Raw genomic sequence first — 20,407 nt, forward strand, 5'->3', positions numbered from 1 at the left:
AACTGGGTTTTTCTGTTGTGCCCATTTGGGCTTCATATGAGTGTCTTGACAAATTGACTCATTCGAACAACAAGTTTTTAGAATTTCCTCCTGGACAATATAGGAGGATCCGGTTGCGGAGTCGGAAGTGACTCAAGTAATACCTCAGGTACACTAGGCTCGAATCCCAAGTTAGGGACTTCTAATGGGGATAATTGACCATTACTACCCCCAAACTTAGGGTAGTCAGTATTCTCGGACAAACCTCTAACTATTGCTTGAATTTCTGGATCCTCGGAGTCTTTAAAATACTCAAGAGCTTCTTCTAGTTCATTACCCCCAAACTTAGGGTCAACACTACTCTCCGTAAGGCCTAGCACTATGGCTTGAATCTCAGGGTCCGTAGAGTCTTTAAAGTACTCAAGAGCTTCTTCTAGTTCAAAAGTTTGGTCACCTAACTGACTTAAGAGAATTTCCTCATCAAGTTCATCTAAGGAATCACCAAATAAAATGTCGTCCCAATTATCCTGAGTTAGATCCTGAACTAAAGTGCTAATCATATTCACTTCCTCTAAATCGTCAGAAGGTTGTCTATTAACATTAAAGACATTTAGTTCAGTGGTCATATTACCAAAGGAGATGTTCATAAGTCTGGTCCTACAGTTGATGACAGCGTTAGCTGTGGCTAAAAATGGGCGACCTAAAATCACCGGTATTTGAGCATTAGGATCCTGAACAGGCTGAGTATCTAGAACAACGAAATCCACTGGATAAATAAATTTATCAACCTCAATCAGAACATCCTCTATGACACCACGAGGTACTTTGACAGACCTATCAGCTAATTGCAATTTCATTTTAGTCGGTTTCAACTTACCAAGACCTAGCTGGTTGTATACATGATAAGGGAGTAAGTTCACACTAGCTCCTAAGTCAAGTAATGCCTTATCTACTGAATAATTACCGATCACACAAGATATGGTGGGGAATCCAGGATCTTTATACTTAGGAGTTGTTTGGTTCAAAAGGATTGAACTTACCTGACCAGCTAAAAATGCTTTCTTATGTACATTAAGCTTACGCTTTCGTGTACAAAGGTCCTTAAGGAACTTGGCATAAGCAGGCATTTGCCTAATTGCTTCTAATAAAGGGATGTTAATGTTTACCTGCTTAAATATCTCTAGTATTTCGTTGAAAGTCGACTCTCTCTTTGTTGGAGCTAACAACTGTGGATATGGGGATTTGGGTACAAAATGAGACCTGTCGGGAACCACATTGGCATCACTAGAAATTTTATCGGTTTCTTCAGTTAGTGGCTCCTTCTGGGGCTCATCTTGGGAACTAGAAGGTGGATCTACAATATGTCCACTATTAGGCTTGGATACCTTATTGTCTACCGTTTTACCACTCTTAAGGGTTGTGACAGAATTCACTTGATTAAATGTTTTATCTCCTCTAGGATTGGGTATCGGTTGACTAGGGAATTTACCTTTTTCTATTAGAGACTCATTGATCAGACTAACCTGGTTTTTCAATTCAGAAATGGCATGACTATGTTCTTGTCCTATCCTATTACTAGCTTCTATGCTTTGTGAAAGCAATTGACGCATATTTTCAGTATTTTGAATAAACGAGGTGAGAGTTTCCTCTAGACTTAAGATTTTCTTATCAGACTGATTCTGAAACTGATCTGATCCTGAAGTATTCTTAGTATAGCCAAAACCTGGGGGAACATTAGAATTACTAAACTGGCCTTGGTCATTAGACCATGAAAGGTTCAGATGGTTTCTCCAACCAGGATTATAGGTTTCTGAATATGGGTCAAACTTTTGATGGTGATCAAGTCTAGTGTCATTATTATAAAGAGCATTGGCTCGCTCTTCAATAGTCTGGCCTTCCCAAAAAAGCTCTACTCTACCACTAGTGTGACCCAATTCTAAGGCTTCTAACCTTTTTGCTATAACAGCAATTTTGGCATCTGATTCATAGCCTCCTTCTACCCTATTAACATTTCCTCTACCTAGAATAATTGTTCTCTTGGGGTCCCTACAATATTCCCATTGCTGGGTCTTTTCGGCGATTTCATTCAAAAATTTCATCGCCGCATCAACAGTTTGGTTTTCAAAACCACCAGTGCACAGAGACTCAACCATGGTTGTTGTCGAATAATCTAAACCCTCATAAAGGATTTGAACTAGCCTAACATTTTCTAAACCATGATGAGGACATTGGGATAATAAGTCATTGAACCTTTCCAAATACCTATATAACGATTCTCCCTCCTGTTGAGAAAATGTGCAGATTTGCGTCCTAATAGACGATGTTTTGTGCCTAGGGAAAAACTTGTTCAAAAAGGCAGATGTAAGTTGTTCATAGGTTTCTATTGAACCGGAAGCCAAACTATATAGCCATGATTTGGCTTTATCTTTCAGGGAAAAGGGAAATAACCTAAGTTTCAAAGCATCATCATCAAGGTCTCTAATCTTTAGGGTACTACAAATTTTCTCAAAGTCCCTAACATGGAAGTATGGGTTTTAATTTTCTTTCCCTAAAAAGATTGGGAGCATCTGTAGGGTTTCAGGCCTAAGTTCATAATTTGCTTCAGTTTCAGCTAACCTGATACAAGAGGGACGAGTAGTCCTAGTAGGATTCAACAAAGCTTTTAAAGTTGTCATTTTTGGCTCTATCGGGATATTTGAGATTCTATGCAATCACAAAACAAGGCTGACTCAACCAAATCAAACCTAATTTTCTAGCAAACAAAAAGCATGATGGTTCCACTTAGATTGTTTCTAGACCAGCTTCTATTATTTCGAAAAGGAACTCGTTACAATCTGAGCAAACCCCTCTGGAATCAATCCGAGTCAAAGTAAGTTGAATCGAGGCGAGGGAAGCTCAGTGGAGCTTTGATACCCAAGGCCTCACCGGTTACAAGGCGGCGCAGTCACGCATTCAACTCACAGAAACCATCATGAACTTCGAAGTATGCTCAAAAGAGTAACCAATATTATTCGAACGACTTTCCTATTAAGCTCGTTACCCTATAGGTCTCGCTCTAGTCAAAATTTTAGGCTTAGGTTCGCGTTTGGTTTTGTTTTCCTAAGGAGGGCAAGAAGAGAACGGTGATGAAATCCGAACCCTTATCTTGTATGGCCAGTCCTTGCCATTTACTAAGAAATTAAAGCAGTCGTTTTCAAGTCCTCAGCATATATGCAAATGAAGGAATACAGTAAACCTGCTGACAGGGGATTCGCGGGTGTTTCGAAAAACTTACCTCTCGTACCAGACGGGCGAAGAACCGCTGAAGTCGACTCGGGCCACGACTCCTATGTCATGTACGAACTCGAGGGTCCGAGGCGATATCGTAATCACCGTCCTTCTCTGCACACAGTTTTTATTTAAACCAACCCTTCTATAGGGTTTAAAAATAATAATGTCCCAATCCAAAAATAAAGTCCAAAAAGTGTCCAAAAATAAAAAGAAAAATTACAAAAAATAAAACCCTATTTACAGTTTCTAAAAATAAAACAAAATAACTATATACAAAATCTTCTTCTTCACTCCTTTTGGATTCCTCTTTGCTTTCCTTCTTTGGCGATGCTTTCCTTTTATAACACTTTTTCTTCCCTTGTAGCTTCGCTCCAAATCTGAAAAGAATCGAAAAATACCAAAACGCGTAAAAAAGAACAAAAAATAAAAAGAAACCTAAAACAAATCTAAATACAAGTCCGCGTCGGCGGCGCCAAAAATTGATGTAGTTTTTAAGTGGTAGTAAAGTTCGTTCAACTCGGATTGTGTAGACTCGATTTTAGACTCAAATTAAAATGGAAAACTTAAAAAGAAATTGTTATCAAGATTATAAAAAGCACTGAGACTCAGGATTCCACCAATCTCCAATTTTTATGTGATTTAATCTAGTCAATAATTATGCAACTCTTTACGTTTGAAGTGATTCTAATATTCGCCTAGACAAGTAGATTCTCAAAAAAAGAGTTGTAAATCGAAAGCATGGATCATCAAAAGACTTAACCTAAGCATGACCCATCAATTGAGAACACAACCACTTAATCAGAATCATAAATTCAATTTCAGTTCAGTGCAAATAATCATAAAATAATTACAAAAATTAAATTAAATAGAATTTACCACATAATATTTGGAAAATGGCTTCCTCCGTCGCCTCAGCAATGGGGTTTAGCTCCTCATATTAATCACTTGCTCAAAATATTTGTTCTTAGCCCAAAAGTTGATTAAAAGAATGAAAAACTATAAAACTGATTGTTTGCAACGGTGTAATGGTGTTGCAAAACAAAGGACTGACTGTTACAAAGAAGTTACTGTAGCATCGTTATAAATTTGAGACGCAGTTCTTATTTGCAACGTTTGTTCTTCAGCAGCAGCAGCAGAAACACGGGTTTTCCTGCAACTTGATCAATTCAGCTCTGTAGTGCTACAAACTCCTCTGCGACTGCTCCAATAACTTCGTAACCTTCCCTGGGACTCCTTTTGTACTGCTCAGAAACCTAAAAATAGCGATTAATTCTCTCTTTTTCTTTTCGTGCAAGCCAAGGCAATAATCTTCTCTGCCAACTTCCTTACGCGTTTCTAAGACTTCCAAATCATCCGAAACTCTTCCTTAAATAGAATCTCACCTTAGGAAACAATATCACGCCTTTAGTCTCCCTGAAATTCCTAAAATAATTCCACAAATTTTCCGTGTAAAACTCAAACTCTGTTTCCTTTTTCTGGATTATCCAGCCCAATTTGATCGATTCCAGCGCACATACCAAGCATGTTATGCTCAATCACGTCCAGCCAACAAATTTCAGCGATTGAATCTCTCTAAAACACCTTCGAAAATCCAACCCAAAGTTTGGTTCTTTGCTGGATATGTTTCCCGCCAAAATTTCATTCGAATTTGAGAAAAAAGTGACATCCCCCTATTCTGTGTTGGTCTCCCTTTAGCAGATGCCAGGAAATGGGTCACCCCTTAGTAATTAGGTTACCCCTTATCCAAAGTGAGAGTCCGTATAGTAATTTTCTCCCACGAGCGCAAAAACCACTTTTTTAGCCAATTTCGCCGCAAAAGCTTATTTCTCCAAAAATACCTACAGGGACATAAAAAGCCATAAGAAATATAAAATCGAGCACTAATAATATATACAATTGAGATTATATAAGACACAAAAATGTGTCTATCACCCGTCTGTGCTATTTCTAATAGTTTTAGTATTTATTCTCTAGGTAACATGTACTCGATGTAGATTCATTGGATCTATCCCTACTGGTAACTTTAAAGGAGTTTTTAGATAAGTCTCTATATCGATCTGAGATTTTTCAAGATTTTGTTGGGTCTCTAGTATTTCTTAGGTCTTTAGCCAACGTTTTTAGGGTTGGTAGTAGGTTTTTGTGGAAGTAGGTTAATGGGACGTTTCATTATGCAGGAAGAGATCCAGGTGATATGTGACGCACTAACCTATTCACTAAGGTCAAACTCGAAAGAGAGAGAAAGTTATTGTAGGGATAACTCTCTCGACAAAGTATGTAATGGATTTACAGAGACTGAATCGATGAAATGTTTTTGTGTTTGAATTGGTGGAATCGGCTTCCTTCCTAACAGTGACCATGATTGATATCTATAACTGAGTGAACAACCTCCCACTGTGGTCGCTAAAATGTAGTTACCTAAAATCGGTTAGAGGCTAAAGTGGGATTCTAGGGTTTCTGAAAGTGAGTTACGGGAAGTTGACCACGAACAGTCTTCGCCTAAACCACGCGCAGTGGCCGATCAAAGGCTGCTTCAGTCACATGAGAGGTTTAGGGATGGTCTTAGGGAGGGAAGCATACGAATAGAGAGATCAGAAAATTCTAGGGTTTGAAAAAGAATTTCTCTGAGAGGTTATGAGAAGATCGTGATAGCTTGGAGAAATAGAGGACCTATTTATAGATGAATTCTCTAATCTCAGGTCGGTGAAGATAAGGATTGCTTTCCGTGTCGTGCGAATAAATTCTCACATCTCTTCAAGAATAGATAGAGATAAACTAGGTTGAGTTTATCTCATTATTCCACCGCCTTTACTCTCTTCTGCGGTGAGAAATAAGACGTGTATTCCTCACACGTGTCGTAGACTGCCAGACCAAAACCCTAATTGTTATCCCCCTATTTGTGTGAAGCTGAGTTAGCCTTTATGATGATATGTTGGGAGAGAGAGAAATATTCTCTTTAGCCGAGTTGGCCAAGATAGAGAGATATTCTCTCATTTGTGAGAATGACTAGGATGAGTCACGTGAAAAGGAAAGGAATGCCTCAGGAATCGTTTGTAGAGTGTGGGAGGAGCTGAGGTTGAGATCTCTCTCTCCATGGCTGATCACATATGTCATGTAGAGACCGTATTATTGCTTTTGGGTCCCTTTGTTGAGCATGCAGAGCTCAAGAGATCTTATCCACGTTTTTGGATGGACATTTATAGTTCAAGCTCAATTTACTGGCTGTGAGTGTGCTTGAGAGACTGAGAAACAGTGTTGAGCCCTAGGTAAGGCGTGTGCCTATTATGGGGTATATTTATCCTTATCTGAGATTTCCCGAGAGATTTGAATCTCACTGAGATTTTATGTAAATCTCTTCTGGATTGTAAAAAGAGATGTGAATCTCTTTGAGATTTTGTGGAGAGATGTGAATCTCTTTGAGATTTTGTGGAGAGATGTGAATCTCTCCGGGATTTTGCAAAGAGATGTGAATCTCTCCGAGATTTTGCGGAGAGATGTGAATCTCTCCGAGTTTTTGCAAAGAGATGTGATCTCTCCGGGATTTTGCGAACAAATTTGAATCCTAATTTGAATCTCTCCGGGATTTTGAAGAAATATTTGAATCTCTCCGAGATTTTGCAGAGACATTTGAATCTCTCTGAGATAGAAGAGAGATACGAATCTCTCCGAGATTTTGCAGAGAGATTTGAATCTATCTGTGATAGATTTTGTAGAGAGATGTGAATCTCTCTGTGATAGATTTTGTAGAGAGATGTGAATCTCTCCGAGATTTTGCATACGGATCAAAATCTCTACGAAGATTTTCTTAACAGATCCAAATATCTCTGTGGTCAGTTGGGACTCGTCTTGAAGAGAGACAAAAGGCTTTGTACGCCCGATTAACGTCACCGCGCGACTTTGGCTCAATTGTCTTTGACCAGCGTTGAAAAAGAGGGGGTCTAACAACCACACCCAATATTTCGCTTATCAATCTATATGGACTAACTCCAATATACTTTCAAGAATCAACTAGACAGTCAGACTCAATCTTGAGAAAAGTATATCCAAGAGTTAATCTGCAATCGAACGGATATAAATCTGTGAGCCGGATTAATATGAGGAATAACTTGGATGGTACCAAAGACCAATATCCAAGTGTCAATCAATTTATATCAACAACCAAAGGTTGGATTATCTAATTGATTGAACTACACACAACCTATGATATTTCAATTATATAAAAATATAATACGGAAAAGAAATAACACAAACACCCAAAATTTTGTTAACGAGGAAACCGCAAATGCATTGAACCCCGAGACCTAGTCCATATTTGAAAACCACACTATATTAAGCTGCTACAGACTCTAACCTACTACCAATTAACTTCAGACTGGAATGTAGTTGAGCCCTAACCAATCTCACACTGATTAAGGTACAATCACGTTGCTACGACCAAGAGTTGATTCCCTTAGCTGATCTCACCCACAACTAAGAGTTGCTACGACCCAAAGTAGAAAACTTGATAAACCAATCTGTCTCACACAGAAAATTCTATTGAATATATAAATTTGTTTCGCAGAGATGTACCTATGAGTTTTGTTTCGTTGTATTCTTTTTCTTTCTTTCCTTTCCTTTGTAGGCATATGCTGAAGAACTTCAAGACACATTTTAGAGGCTCTAAGTTACATAACATTGTATGGAATGCCGCCAAAGCCTATAAAGTTATACATTTCAAGGTAATGAATTATGAATTTTGTTATCTATTATACTTGTTAGAAACACATGAATAACCTATTTGAGCAACTATATTAATCTCCCTTGTTATTTTGTTATTTCATCTTTATGCTTGTTAGGAACACGTGAATAACCTGTAGACTAAGAGTTTTGATGCTGTGAACTATTTGATGGAGGAAGACCCTCGTAGTTGGTCTAGGGCTTTTTTTGACTTAAATAGTTGTTGTGAACATGTTAACAATAATTTATCCGAGTCATTCAATAACATGATCAAAAAATTGAGGGACAAACCAATTATAAAATTGGGAATCATGTATGGTCAGTTGGTTATGGGAATGTGGCATAAGAGAAAGCATGACAATGCAAGATGGGATGATAATGCACTTGTTCCATCAGCCGTCAAGTTGCTAGGAAAGATGATGAAGTTAACCAACACTTTTAAGGTTCAGCCATATGTGATTGGAAAACTATATGAGGTTACTAGCGTACACAAGAAGGTCATGATTATCAACCTTCATGACAAAACTTGCAGTTGCGTGCAATGACAATTGAGGGGGTTTCCTTGTCAGCACGATGTGTGTGTATTGACACCCATGAGGCCAAAGTGGATTGAGTAAGTGGTCTAACTATTCCTTTCATTTAAGTCATTCATTTCACTTGACCTCCTGAGGTTTAATGATTGTTTTTCTTATTATAGATACTGTAGAAAGTTTTATTCCGTCCAGTATTATAGAGCCATATATGCACATGACTTTGTACCTTTAGAAGACAGAGAAGATTGGGTACAGGTACACAGTTTCTTAGTTTATTATGTTTCAGTTAAGTTTCATAATGGTTTTTTTTATTATTTCTTATTCTCGTCTTATTTCTTTCTTTTAAAGTCTCTTAACAACAGTTCAACTATTGATGTAGCTTGGAGATACAGATCATGGAGTTGAGACTCCACTACTGATGAGGAAGGCAGGTAGGCCTAGAGTCAATTGGAGGAGGGCTCATGATGAGCCACACAACGAAAGGAAAGCTAGATCATGCTCCAAATGCAAGAAAACTGGACACAATTCTAGAACCTGTGCTGGGGATGAAGTTGGATCTAATCCTAAAAGTAAAAGGGAAAGAACTGAAGTAGATGGTGTAAACTTCACTAGAACTAACCTACATGGAGGAAAAACCAATGATACTAGGAAGAGAGGAAGACCAAGGAAGACAACCTCATTTGCAGCCTCCACTCAGTCTTTTGGTAGTAATGGAAATGTTAGACAATTTTTCAAGCAGTTTTTCACATTGGAGGAGCCACAGTCTAAGAAGCAGAAGAAGTAATCTGAGTTCTTCAACCAGATTCTATGTTTCTCTTTATCTAGTTTGTTTATTTCATATCAGAACTTATCAGTATTGCTATATATGGTTTATTTGTTTTTTAGGTAGTATCTGCTAGACTTATTATGGATTTTTAGGTTATTTTGGTATGTAGTTGTAACAACAAGACTTGTTATGCGGTTGCTGGTTATTCTGCTAGACTTATTCATGTCTTACAGACTTACAGTGAACAACTTAAGTTTCAAATTAATATATTAGGTTAGTTATTATACTTTTCATGTCGATTACAAGTTTCCTTTGATTTTCCCTACTGCTATTGCTACTGCATTTGGGTTAGTGTTTCTGGGTTTTTTTTCTGAACTTAAATATTCCACAGTTAGTTTCTCTAAACCTGAGGGTTTTTTGGTCAATTTCAGTTGTGACTTGTCAGTTAACAGTCGCTAACTAGGTTTTAAAAAAACGGGGTAGAAAAAGTCAAAGAAAGGACAACTATGAAAAGGTTAGAAAAAAACGGGCAAAAAAATAAATAGTGATTAGAAATGGGGACACTTTATTAAATGACCCATAAAAGAAACACTAATATTAAACACATGGACATCTTAGTAAATACATAATAATTTATAACAAATTTAAATAGTATCTCGTTAATATTTTATGAAGAAAAGAAATACGAAAAAATGCGTAAAAACTTTTGTACTGTGAGGCTACGTTTCACCATAAATCTTGATACATTACTAATAATAAAAAAAATTGTCTTTGTAATTGCTTTTCCATATCAATATATGAATTACATTAGTAGGGAGAAAATTTAAAAGGCATATCCAATTAGGACTAACGCAATAAAAATAAATTTTGACCAAAATGGTGTATGTTTTGCAACCAACAACGAATTTTTTTCTCATCCTCACTGGAATAGCGCATGAAAACAAAAATGAGGAAGCATAATTATTTGGGTACGTTAATGTTTGTGCTTCACAAGAAGAAAATTATGAATGAAATTTTTTTTACATAAGATACCTATCATTATTTCGAAAATATTATTTTATATTTTCGAATAACTATTTTTGGGTTATTCTTGAGATAATTACCAAAATACCTATTTTGGATGATCATAAAAGCTATTTTTTTAATGTAGTTCATTTCTCAGATCTAGGATCTTGCACTATGAATTAAGATATTGTGTTTTCTCCTTTAAATGTGTTAGATTTGAAATCTTGTTGAATCAAAATGCAACATCACTCAAGGAAAAGGAATCAAGTGAGAAGATTAAGAATAAGAAGTGGCTCAGTAAAAAAAAAAACTAAAGACTCCATAAGAAAGAACTATACTTTGAAATGGTAACTTAATTATATAGAAGTTCACCAAAACTTCTTAGATGCATGAAGTTCTTGTAAAACATCAAGGTTTTCTTCGGGAAGAGATTTATAAGATCAAGCTCGGTGATATTAAACTATCGTCCAACTGTATATGAAGATACAAAGTGCATGTAATAAGATTCTCTTATTTTTAATCTTTTTAAGAATAGATCAATCAATCGCTGATTAACATCAACATTTGTACAAAGTTTATTCAAAACTATTAATAAAGAAAGTGATAAGATTTTTATTAATAAAATCTTTGTGTTATTTATATATTGATAATTGTGATTGCAATACCTACTCTGATTTATAAATCTCGTTGTGTTACTTTCGGTTTATGAGATAAACTTAGGAAAATCTAATTTTCGGTCTCGTAAGTGGCTTCTTTTTTATGGTTTTGTGACTTTTGATTAATAACAGATTATCAGATCTAATTTTAGATTGCTACATATATATCATAAGAAAATTATAGTGATTTAACTCATATGTGAGTCACATATACTAATTTTTGTCTATGTTATATATGAGTGGTTTCAGTTTTAATCTTTCTCTTGGAAGGTAATCGGTAAGATCATGTCTTGACATTTATTTGGTAAAGGATGTCTTGAGTTGTTCTTTTTTCTTATAGGGAATAACAAACACAAGGGGGAGTTTTAATTTTCGACTTGTGCTTAATGATATATCTTTGTGTGGAGTGTGGTTGAGGAAATCTAGGGAAGAAATATTTTTGAATTATTTTCCTGATAAGTGACTATATCGTTTCGGTTCTAGTTTGGCTTACCGAAGTTAGGAAATGATTACACTGATTAATCACTTTACCAAAGAGCGAACTAAGTTAATTTTGATCTCAGTAGACTCATCGAAGTTAGAATCCACAATTAATTTGGGTAATCATGTTCATAATAAGTAACAAAGTTAATTCTCATTTTAGTTTGGCTTATCAAAATTGGGAAAAATTACTTCACGTAATTATTTTTCTGATAAGATGCTAAATTAACTACTCCTGGTTGCTTCGATCTTAGCTAGATTATCGAGGATTATGATATCTTACAATGGCATCAACAAGAGATTTTCCCAATTGGATAGCAACATCGAAATCTATCTGTAGCATTTTCTGGTGGAGAACTCCAAACTTCCATTTCATTCTGGATCGTTGTATTATTAGTCTCTTGAGCATTTTTTTTATTGTTACCATTGTTATATATTTTATATCTTTCGTAGGTTGAATCGTCAAATAGCAGTCACAGACACTAAAGATTAAAGAAATTGAAGATTAAACAAAGAAAAGGTAAAGACTCTAGCAACAATCACAATTCAGTTCCCAATTAAAGGTCTCAAATTTGGTTGATGAACACTTTCAGGTGATACATTGGATTTCAAAGAAAAATCTGAATGAGACGGCTTTTTGAGGCAAAGGTAGACTAGTTTCTAAAAAAATTTTTTTTAACCCAAAAATATTTGTGGATTAAAAATGTAATATCGGTACTGCTCCAATTCAAGTTTTTTTTTTTTTTTTTTTGAAATAGTACTCAAATCATTACATAACAAATTAAATATAGTAAAAAAAATAGATATATTTGGTGGAGAGTGAATCATTGTTCCTTTGCCAAGGCATCTACCACCTTGTTTTCAGGTTTTCTAATGTGATGGATAGACGACCGTGTCGCTTCCTGCACCTTTTCCAACATACGTATACATTCAAGTTGATGTAATGTTTCGTTTCTTCAAATTAATTCCCATGTCTGGGTTGTCACCGCCTATAAGATCAAATTTTGTCCAATATTCAAATGCCCATTTGACGGTTGCCTGAAATGCTAATCTCTCTGTCATCTGATGTTTTGGTGCTCTTATATAGACACATTCAAAATCGTCCTAGTGGACGAAGCGATTAAAATCGAAAGCTTCGATTAAACGCAAAACATACCTTTTTTCTTTTGGAATTTCTCTTCAATAATTTTTTTTTAGTCATAACACTTTTTTTTCATCAATCAACAATTTTCGATTTATTCGTATCGAAATTGTGATTACATGATCGCTTACAAGAATAAAAAAAACATCAAAATACAGGATAATCAAGACTTTAATACAAATAAAGATATCAATTACAAGTAAATGGCGAAGAGAAATAGCCATAAACCGCAACGATATCCAATTTCTGTATATCCGACCATTTAATGTTCTTCTTCTTCAATAGTAAATGCTCGTAAAAGAAAAAAGTAATTTCCCCATAATCTTCTAGATCCAAACGTACCCGGATGCCGTAAATCTCTTCGTTTTTTTGTGGATTCAAAGCAATACCGTGTTGAATCATCGAGGTTCTTGAATCTAAAATAAAAAGTTACGAACCGTTGATCAAGGTGAAGAAAAAAACTATACAAAAAAATATGTCGAAAGACATGAAGAACCAATACAAAAATTAGTTTTTTATTTGAAAAACTACTACTAACACTTAAAAAGAGCAAGAAGTTAAGGGACGTTAGGGTTTTGTTTTTCTTTTCTAAGAGAGAAGAGGAAAGGAGAGGAAAGGAAAGGAAAGGAGAGAGAGAGTGGACTCTTTAGAAATAATAATATCAACTATACTTTTAGCACTTTTAAACCATCCAAAATGGTAGGACAGTAAAGCCTATATCAAACATTATATTTGGATTTAGTGGGCACTAAGTAAATTTTCCAACTACCATACTGAAAGGAAGTTTTACGCCAAGCTATAATTGAGAAGGAGTTTGCAGGGCCGTTCCTGGAATTTTTTTGCCCCAAAGCGGAACCGAAAAATGTTGCCCCCTTATCTTAAAAGAACTACGATCAAAAGCTTAGTTGTATAGGGTTGTTTATAAGGTGCTAGAATTTCATATCTATACTAAAATGGCAACATACTAATCAATAATTAATCGTCAATAATTCATCATCTATGTATTCAAAAAGGGAAACACGTACATGTATAGTGTCGGGATATAAAAGAAAGGCGAAGAAAGAAGGCCAAAACGCATATGAGTAGACTGTAATCCCGTAGTGATAATATAGTCTACATGCCGTATATGGCGTCTTGTGTGATTCTAGCAAGTTCATAAAACCAGAAAACTTATCGTGATAGATAGAGAGATCAAAAATGTTCCAAAACATAAATCCTAACAGCACCAACTGAAGTAAGATTTGCTTGTCGTGAGAGATATAGAGAGCTCAAAAATTATTTCAAAATAAAAACTACCTCCAAACAAATATCCTAACACCATAAAAAGACCAGGTTAAGTCGATTTTCTTATGGTGAAAGATAGAGAGACCAAAAACTATTTCAAAACAAAAATCCTAACAACAACTAAAAGTCAACTTTCATTTGAAGAGAAATCAAACTGCTTCTCCAATATTCGTATTCGTCCGTATAAGATATGACAAAAATAAAAACTCCTAATTTGTTGCCCCTTTAGGCTTGTTGCCCCAAACTGGGGCTTTCCCTGATTCCCCGTCAGGACCGGTCCTGGGAGTTTGTTCATTAAGCTATATCTCAAATTCCAAACAAAACCCTTATCACGCCCTCAATTCCAGATCGATATCCATGGTAAGTTACCTCTCAAACATAACCTGAAGCAAAAAAATTTCTCGAACATTGACTGACTGCGACATCATTCATAAAATAGAGTCTGAAAGATGCTTTTTCTCAGAAGTCTAAAAAGGTGCTCAATTAACAACGCCAATCGCCATTTCTAAATGCCATAAATACATTCCCTTCATCCATAAATATTGTAGTACATTATTGCTATCCCAGTTTCCGGGCTAAACTGAAAAAACGATAGTATTCTTTTTCGAGAAACTTGAGGAGTATCATTTAGCTCCAACACCTTTTATTACGAGCAAAATTATAGGGCAGATGCTGTATCCTTTTATCCATTGTGATGGTCTTACTGTAACTTGGGTGCACCCAATGTAATCAATATCGGATATCGGTTTATCTCGGACAAGGACCGGTACACTGGTACGATTATGTATCGGGGAGATTTCGGTTCCAAATCTCGGAATTTTTTTTAAAATTATTATTTCCAAACTTTATACATATGGTTAGTAATTTTTTCAGTTTACACGCTGTTGCAACCTCTGTTTTCTCCTCATACACATGTACATATATTATACCAGCACTTATTTTGGTTTTTAAGGATAAAGTTAACATTTAGAGGGATATATATGTTTTTGGTCAAAAGCCAAAACCATTCCACCTCATCTGAAATCGTGTCTTTCATTCTATTCATCTTCCCCCCCTTGTTTTTCCCTTCCCTGTAATGGCGGCACATCTACCATATCTTTTGTACTCGTCTCCATTTTTCAGGTTTTCACCTAAAAGATCTGATATTGCTTTTATTTGTATGGGTGATGATCAATCAGCTGTTCAGAGTTTCATTTTGTATAAATTGAGAGTTTACTTGTTATTTCATTTACTTAGTAGTTTTGATTTTCGTTTCATTTAGTTATTATGTTATGGATGAATCCAAGCATTAGCATCCTTATTTCCTTGTTCTCTAATTGTGCTAGCATTATCTTGAATCACTTGTTTGAATTCAATCAGATGAAAAAGGGGAAACTCTACCATTTTTAGACTTGTTTTACACACACCACGTCTAAAATCTCGGCGAAATTCCGGTCGGTTCCATACGAGTTAACAAATTCCGTCCGATTTTATCGTTAAAATATCGTATCAGCGAGATTACAGTATCGTCTCGCCCTAAGGACGGTACCGAGAATATCGGCGAGATAGACGGCCGAGATTGACTACACTGGGTGCACCCTATTCAAAACTGTCGCTGACTTAATTCGGAAGGTGCAAAGGGATACACAAGGGTATCTGTAGATAATAAAGGCATGCAGAGCAGATGAAAAAAATAGCACATCACGGTTCATACGTTTGAGAAGATTCATAAATGGCATGATATTTTGTACTCGGTGGACAATTATATTGTCCTCCTCATCCGTCCCGTGTGACGTTTACTTTCTACTACGCGACTGTGATTAACTATGGTTAAAAGTTAAAACTGAAGACCCAAAGCCTAGTTAAATACACACTCGTACCGTAGTAGATAATCCTAAATTCCTAATATAAAAATTTTCCTCTCTCTCACTCAAAAGACTCGGACGTCAACAAATTCAGGCACAAAAGCTGCTTTTCAGGTGAAAGAAAACAAAATCCGCTTTCATTTCATTTCATTTCAGTCTCTTTCTTTCCGTCTCTCTTGTCACACACATTTCTGAGTTTTATCTGTTTCAATTTGACCCGATCAAATCGAATTCCTGCTGGTAATAATTCTTCCTCTCTCTCTTTTTTCTTTTTTTCTTTCTTTTAAATTTAGATTAGTAGATTAGTTATTCTTCATCTGATCGGATTCTAGGGTGATAGACCGGTTCACTTTGTTACCTATTAGGTTTTAAGATTTCCCTGAAATTGGTACTTCACCTAAATCTTTTGCATCTACTCAGTTTCTTTTTTCCCCTTAATTTTACTGATCTGCTGTACTATTAGGTTTCACCGTTTCAGTTTTTTTTTAATCAGCTTCACCGTTTCAGTTTTATCTACTCAAATAAATAAATCAATAAATAAAATTCTTAATTCGAAATGAAGGAAACAATTTTTTTAATAATTTAATATAATTTTTGCTATATTACATATGCTGACTTCATTCAGGAAATTTCTGTTTCTTATATATATATACTTGTGTATGTTTGCAGGACAAGTGTGAAGAATTTTAGTGCTGATTATGTGTTATAAAACAAGATCATAAGGATTATTTCATTCTTCTAATAGTTTAAACGGTTTGATACTGACCTATTTGTGGAGTCATGATGATGTTTGAAGACATGGCATTTGGTGGTAATCTTGATTCTAAGGTTGTGGTGCTTACGGAGAGAGACATGTCGCCTGAAAATGAACCTGATGCGACTGTGAAAGACGACTTTTCTGATGAAGAAGTTGATGTGGACGAGCTTGAGAAAAGGATGTGGAGGGACCGTATGCTCTTGAAGAAACTGAAAGAACAGAACAAGGGGAAGGAAGATCGGGTGGTTGACACTGCAAAGCAACGCCAGTCCCAGGAGCATGCTCGAAGGAAAAAGATGTCGCGTGCTCAGGATGGGATCTTGAAATATATGTTGAAGATGATGGAAGTTTGTAAGGCTCAGGGGTTTGTTTATGGGATTATACCTGAAAAGGGGAAGCCTGTAAGTGGTGCATCCGACAACCTTCGTGCATGGTGGAAGGAGAAAGTTAGGTTCGACAGAAATGCGCCTGTTGCAATTGCTAAGTATCAGGCTGATCATGCCATCCCGGGGAGGAATGATGACTCTAACACGGTTATTAACACTCCACACACCTTGCATGAGCTTCAAGACACCACTCTTGGTTCACTTCTATCAGCTTTGATGCAACACTGTGATCCACCACAGAGGAGATTCCCATTGGAGAAGGGCATTGCACCACCATGGTGGCCCACATCTATGGAAGATTGGTGGGCTCGGTCTGGCTTGCCGATGGATCAAGGTCCTCCTCCATACAAGAAACCTCATGACCTGAAGAAAGCATGGAAGGTCAGTGTCCTCACTGCTGTCATCAAACATTTGTCACCTGATATTTCCAAGATTCGCAAGTTGGTAAGGCAGTCCAAATGTTTACAAGACAAAATGACTGCAAAAGAAAGCGCAACTTGGTTAGCTGTTGTTAACCAGGAAGAGGCCTTATACCGGAAGCTTTATCCAGGCAGTTTTCCGCTAATTCCCTCAGTTGGCGGATCTTCATCATTCTCCATCAGTGACAACAATGATTATGATGTTGAAGTGGCCGAAGATGAACTTAACATTGACGAGCAAAAGTGCAAGCCTGAGGATGTAAATCCGTTCAGTGTGGGAACAAGGGAGACAAAGGAAAGGCTAGTGATCCAGCCCCTACCAGCAATAAAGGAGGAGCTTATCGGTTTGAATGTCAGTGGAAAGAGAAAGCCATCTGAAGATCCAGAGATGATGATGAAACAAATGGTATTTACCTGCGAGTACCCTCAGTGCCCATACAACAATTATCGACTCGGATTTCTGGACATGACCTCAAGGAACAACCACCAATCAAGTTGCCAACATCGAAGTATTTTGCCGGGGATCTCAACTGCCTCTAACAGTGATAGAGAAAAATCACCACCAAGTGTATTCTCAATGTCCTTTGGGCAGCCCAAGCCTTTGTGCTTACAGCAGAGTGCAACCTTACCATCATCCTATAATCATTCTAGAATTGAACTTCCAGAAGATGGCCAGAAGATGATTACCGAGCTTATGTCGTTCTATGATGCGTATAAACTAAATTACAACAATAGTAGTTCTGATGATGCTAATCTTGGTATGGTTATTGGTGGGCAAAATGTTTATCAGCCGAAAATTGAAGAGAATGGAAATTATTGTGAGCATGGGGGTTTAGTGGCAGGTAATATCTTCGAGGACACCAGTACATCATTTAACCAAACCATGATCTCGTTGGAGGAATGTCAGACTGATCATTCTAAGGTATTTGATCAACCATTTGAGGCCAGTCAGACTGATATTACTGCAGACTTCAGAGATGCGTCTCCTTTCAATTTCTCTTTTGTTGATTATAATGAGATCTTACCTAGAGGAACTGTGGAAGCTCTGTCCAAACAGGACGCTCCAATTTGGTATGCGTGAAGAGTGGCCTAATTACTCTCCGGTCTTCAAGTGCCTCCACAGTAAGGTTTAGAGTTGTGTGTATAGTGTTTAGCGAAAGTTGTATTGCCTCCGCAGTAAGGTAAAACTTCTACCTGAGATTAGTTGATAATGATATAATAGGTTACAGTCTATCGTAATACTTCTAGGGTTTATATTTTCCTCAGGACCTAGATTATGGAACTTGCTATTTCTACTGTGATATCATGCTTCTGGTGTGGTCAACTTTTGTTGTTGTTGCACAACCACATATAGTTTTGTTTTTTCTGATATAAGTTTATATACTGTTATTGTTAAACTACAGTCTGAGACGTTGAGTCCCACAAGGGATTATAATTTAGCTGCTTAGATAAAGTCCTCCGTGATTTTCATATCCTAAACAAAATCTTGGTTGGAGTTGATAGTTGATTCTATATATTAGGCTGAGTGCTTGACGTTTAAATCATTAATGCTCTGATAGAGTCTCACTTTCTGAGTCATGGTAATGTTGTCCAGAAACCAGAGCCCTTTTTCCAGTAACAAGTACCGGGTAGGGCGGAGATAATATCTCGTAAAGATCTTCTCTCCAAAGAAGCGGCGAAGTTTTTACACCGGCTGCCTGCAGGCCTAGACATTGCATTGTGGAATGTGCATAAAAAACCTTATTTGCAGATATGTACTGAAACAATGGCTAGGCATTGCATTGTCATTTTGATCTATTGGTCCCAAACCCTTTCCAATATTCTTCTCTTATAACCGGACCAAGTATTCCTTTTAACACTTGCAAATAATTTTCTGTAGGAATGAGATTTTTAAGTTGAAATGACAGAGTTAGTTCTACAAAGTGGAGAATGGATATTACTCCATCCGTAAAGCATTCCATGTGGAGAGCTGCACAAGCCATTCTACCTACCAACATGAGGATGGCAGCTATCCTACCCTACATAAATACAACTTGTAATATGTGTAATGAGGGTCAAGAGGCCTTAACTCGTCTCTTTTTTGATTGTAAAGTGTGTATGCATTTCAATTTAGATAAACAATTTGTTACAAATGGCACTAATACCTTTGATGAGTGGCTGAACGACTGTGTTGAACACCAGGATAGAGCCATTTATGGAATGAACTGGCAAGTAATGTCTAGTGTCATAATTTGGTATATATGGAAGGCAAGGTGCAACATTACTTGCATAGCAAAATACACCAACAACTACATGATTGTAAACAAAAAAGGCTACAACATAATGCACTCTCTGTACTACGACAGCAAGGATGACAAAAATCTGAAACTAACCAAACAGCAAACATCTACTATGACTCTGAAAATGAACATAGTTCTGTCCATGATAGATTCAACAGCAAAAGCAGGTATTGGATTAACTCTATGTGATTATACAGGTACCATCAGAGAAGCCAGAGGCCTTGATACAGATTGCACTTCATGGGAACAACTAGAGAAGAAGGGGGTCCGATGGGAAGCTGAATGGAGTGGTCACACCGTATCGTTTAGAAGCAATTCTGAACCTACTCTACTGATGTTGATAGGAAAGTAAGCATCACCAAGGGAGTAGAGATACAAAATAAGTGGAGACTTTGGAAACAAGACAAATTTGGAAATTAACTTTATAGCTCTAAATTTCATTTTAATTAAAAAGTTTAATGTAATATGGGCAACCAAACTATCTCTTTTTTGCAACAACTATGCAGTTTAGCATACTTAAAGATTCTAGCTTGAATGCTTTATTAATTTACCTGAACATTCAAAGCTGGAATGAATATATAACCGATATCCGAAATTCTGTTAACACAGGCCAAGGAATCACTGCTTTTATGAGGGAAACCTCTTTTTTCCAAAAATAAAAGAAAAAAGAAAACAAAAAATCTACAAAGTGACCAACAGCCAGAACTGAAGACTGGAGAAACGATGGGTCCAAGATTGAAGTTTTTCTTGATATGTTTCCGGAAAAGTTTATAGAAATAAATAAATAAATAAATCAAGCTCTGATAATTACCATTTTAATCGACGTCTATCGTGGGGACATCTCTCTATATAACATGAGGGGTTTTTTCTTGTTGTTTAAGTAGGAAGAAAACAC

At 36.5% G+C, this 20,407-nt stretch overlaps 1 protein-coding gene across 4 annotated transcripts; it reads left to right on the top strand.

Annotated features, from left to right (window-relative positions):
* Positions 1–15,647: 15,647 nt before the first annotated feature.
* Positions 15,648–19,413, top strand: LOC113280458 (protein ETHYLENE INSENSITIVE 3-like). Of its 4 annotated transcripts, none has more exons than XR_003325698.1 (3): positions 15,698–15,911; positions 16,341–18,414; positions 19,113–19,413. XR_003325698.1 is itself a non-coding variant. In XM_026529088.1 (2 exons), the coding sequence occupies exon 2, from the start codon at positions 16,452–16,454 to the stop codon at positions 18,312–18,314; it is 1,863 nt and encodes a 620-aa protein (XP_026384873.1). In that variant the 5' UTR covers positions 15,648–15,785; positions 16,341–16,451; the 3' UTR covers positions 18,315–18,635. The 4 variants fall into 4 exon arrangements, 2 of the variants coding, with proteins under 2 accessions (XP_026384873.1, XP_026384865.1); XR_003325697.1 differs by lacking the exon at positions 19,113–19,413 and adding an exon at positions 18,828–19,106; XM_026529088.1 differs by lacking the exon at positions 19,113–19,413 and having other exon boundaries at positions 15,648–15,785; positions 16,341–18,635.
* Positions 19,414–20,407: the final 994 nt, after the last annotated feature.

Source organism: Papaver somniferum, chromosome 1, assembly GCF_003573695.1.
Source record: "Papaver somniferum cultivar HN1 chromosome 1, ASM357369v1, whole genome shotgun sequence".
Taxonomy (NCBI): Eukaryota; Viridiplantae; Streptophyta; class Magnoliopsida; order Ranunculales; family Papaveraceae; genus Papaver; species Papaver somniferum.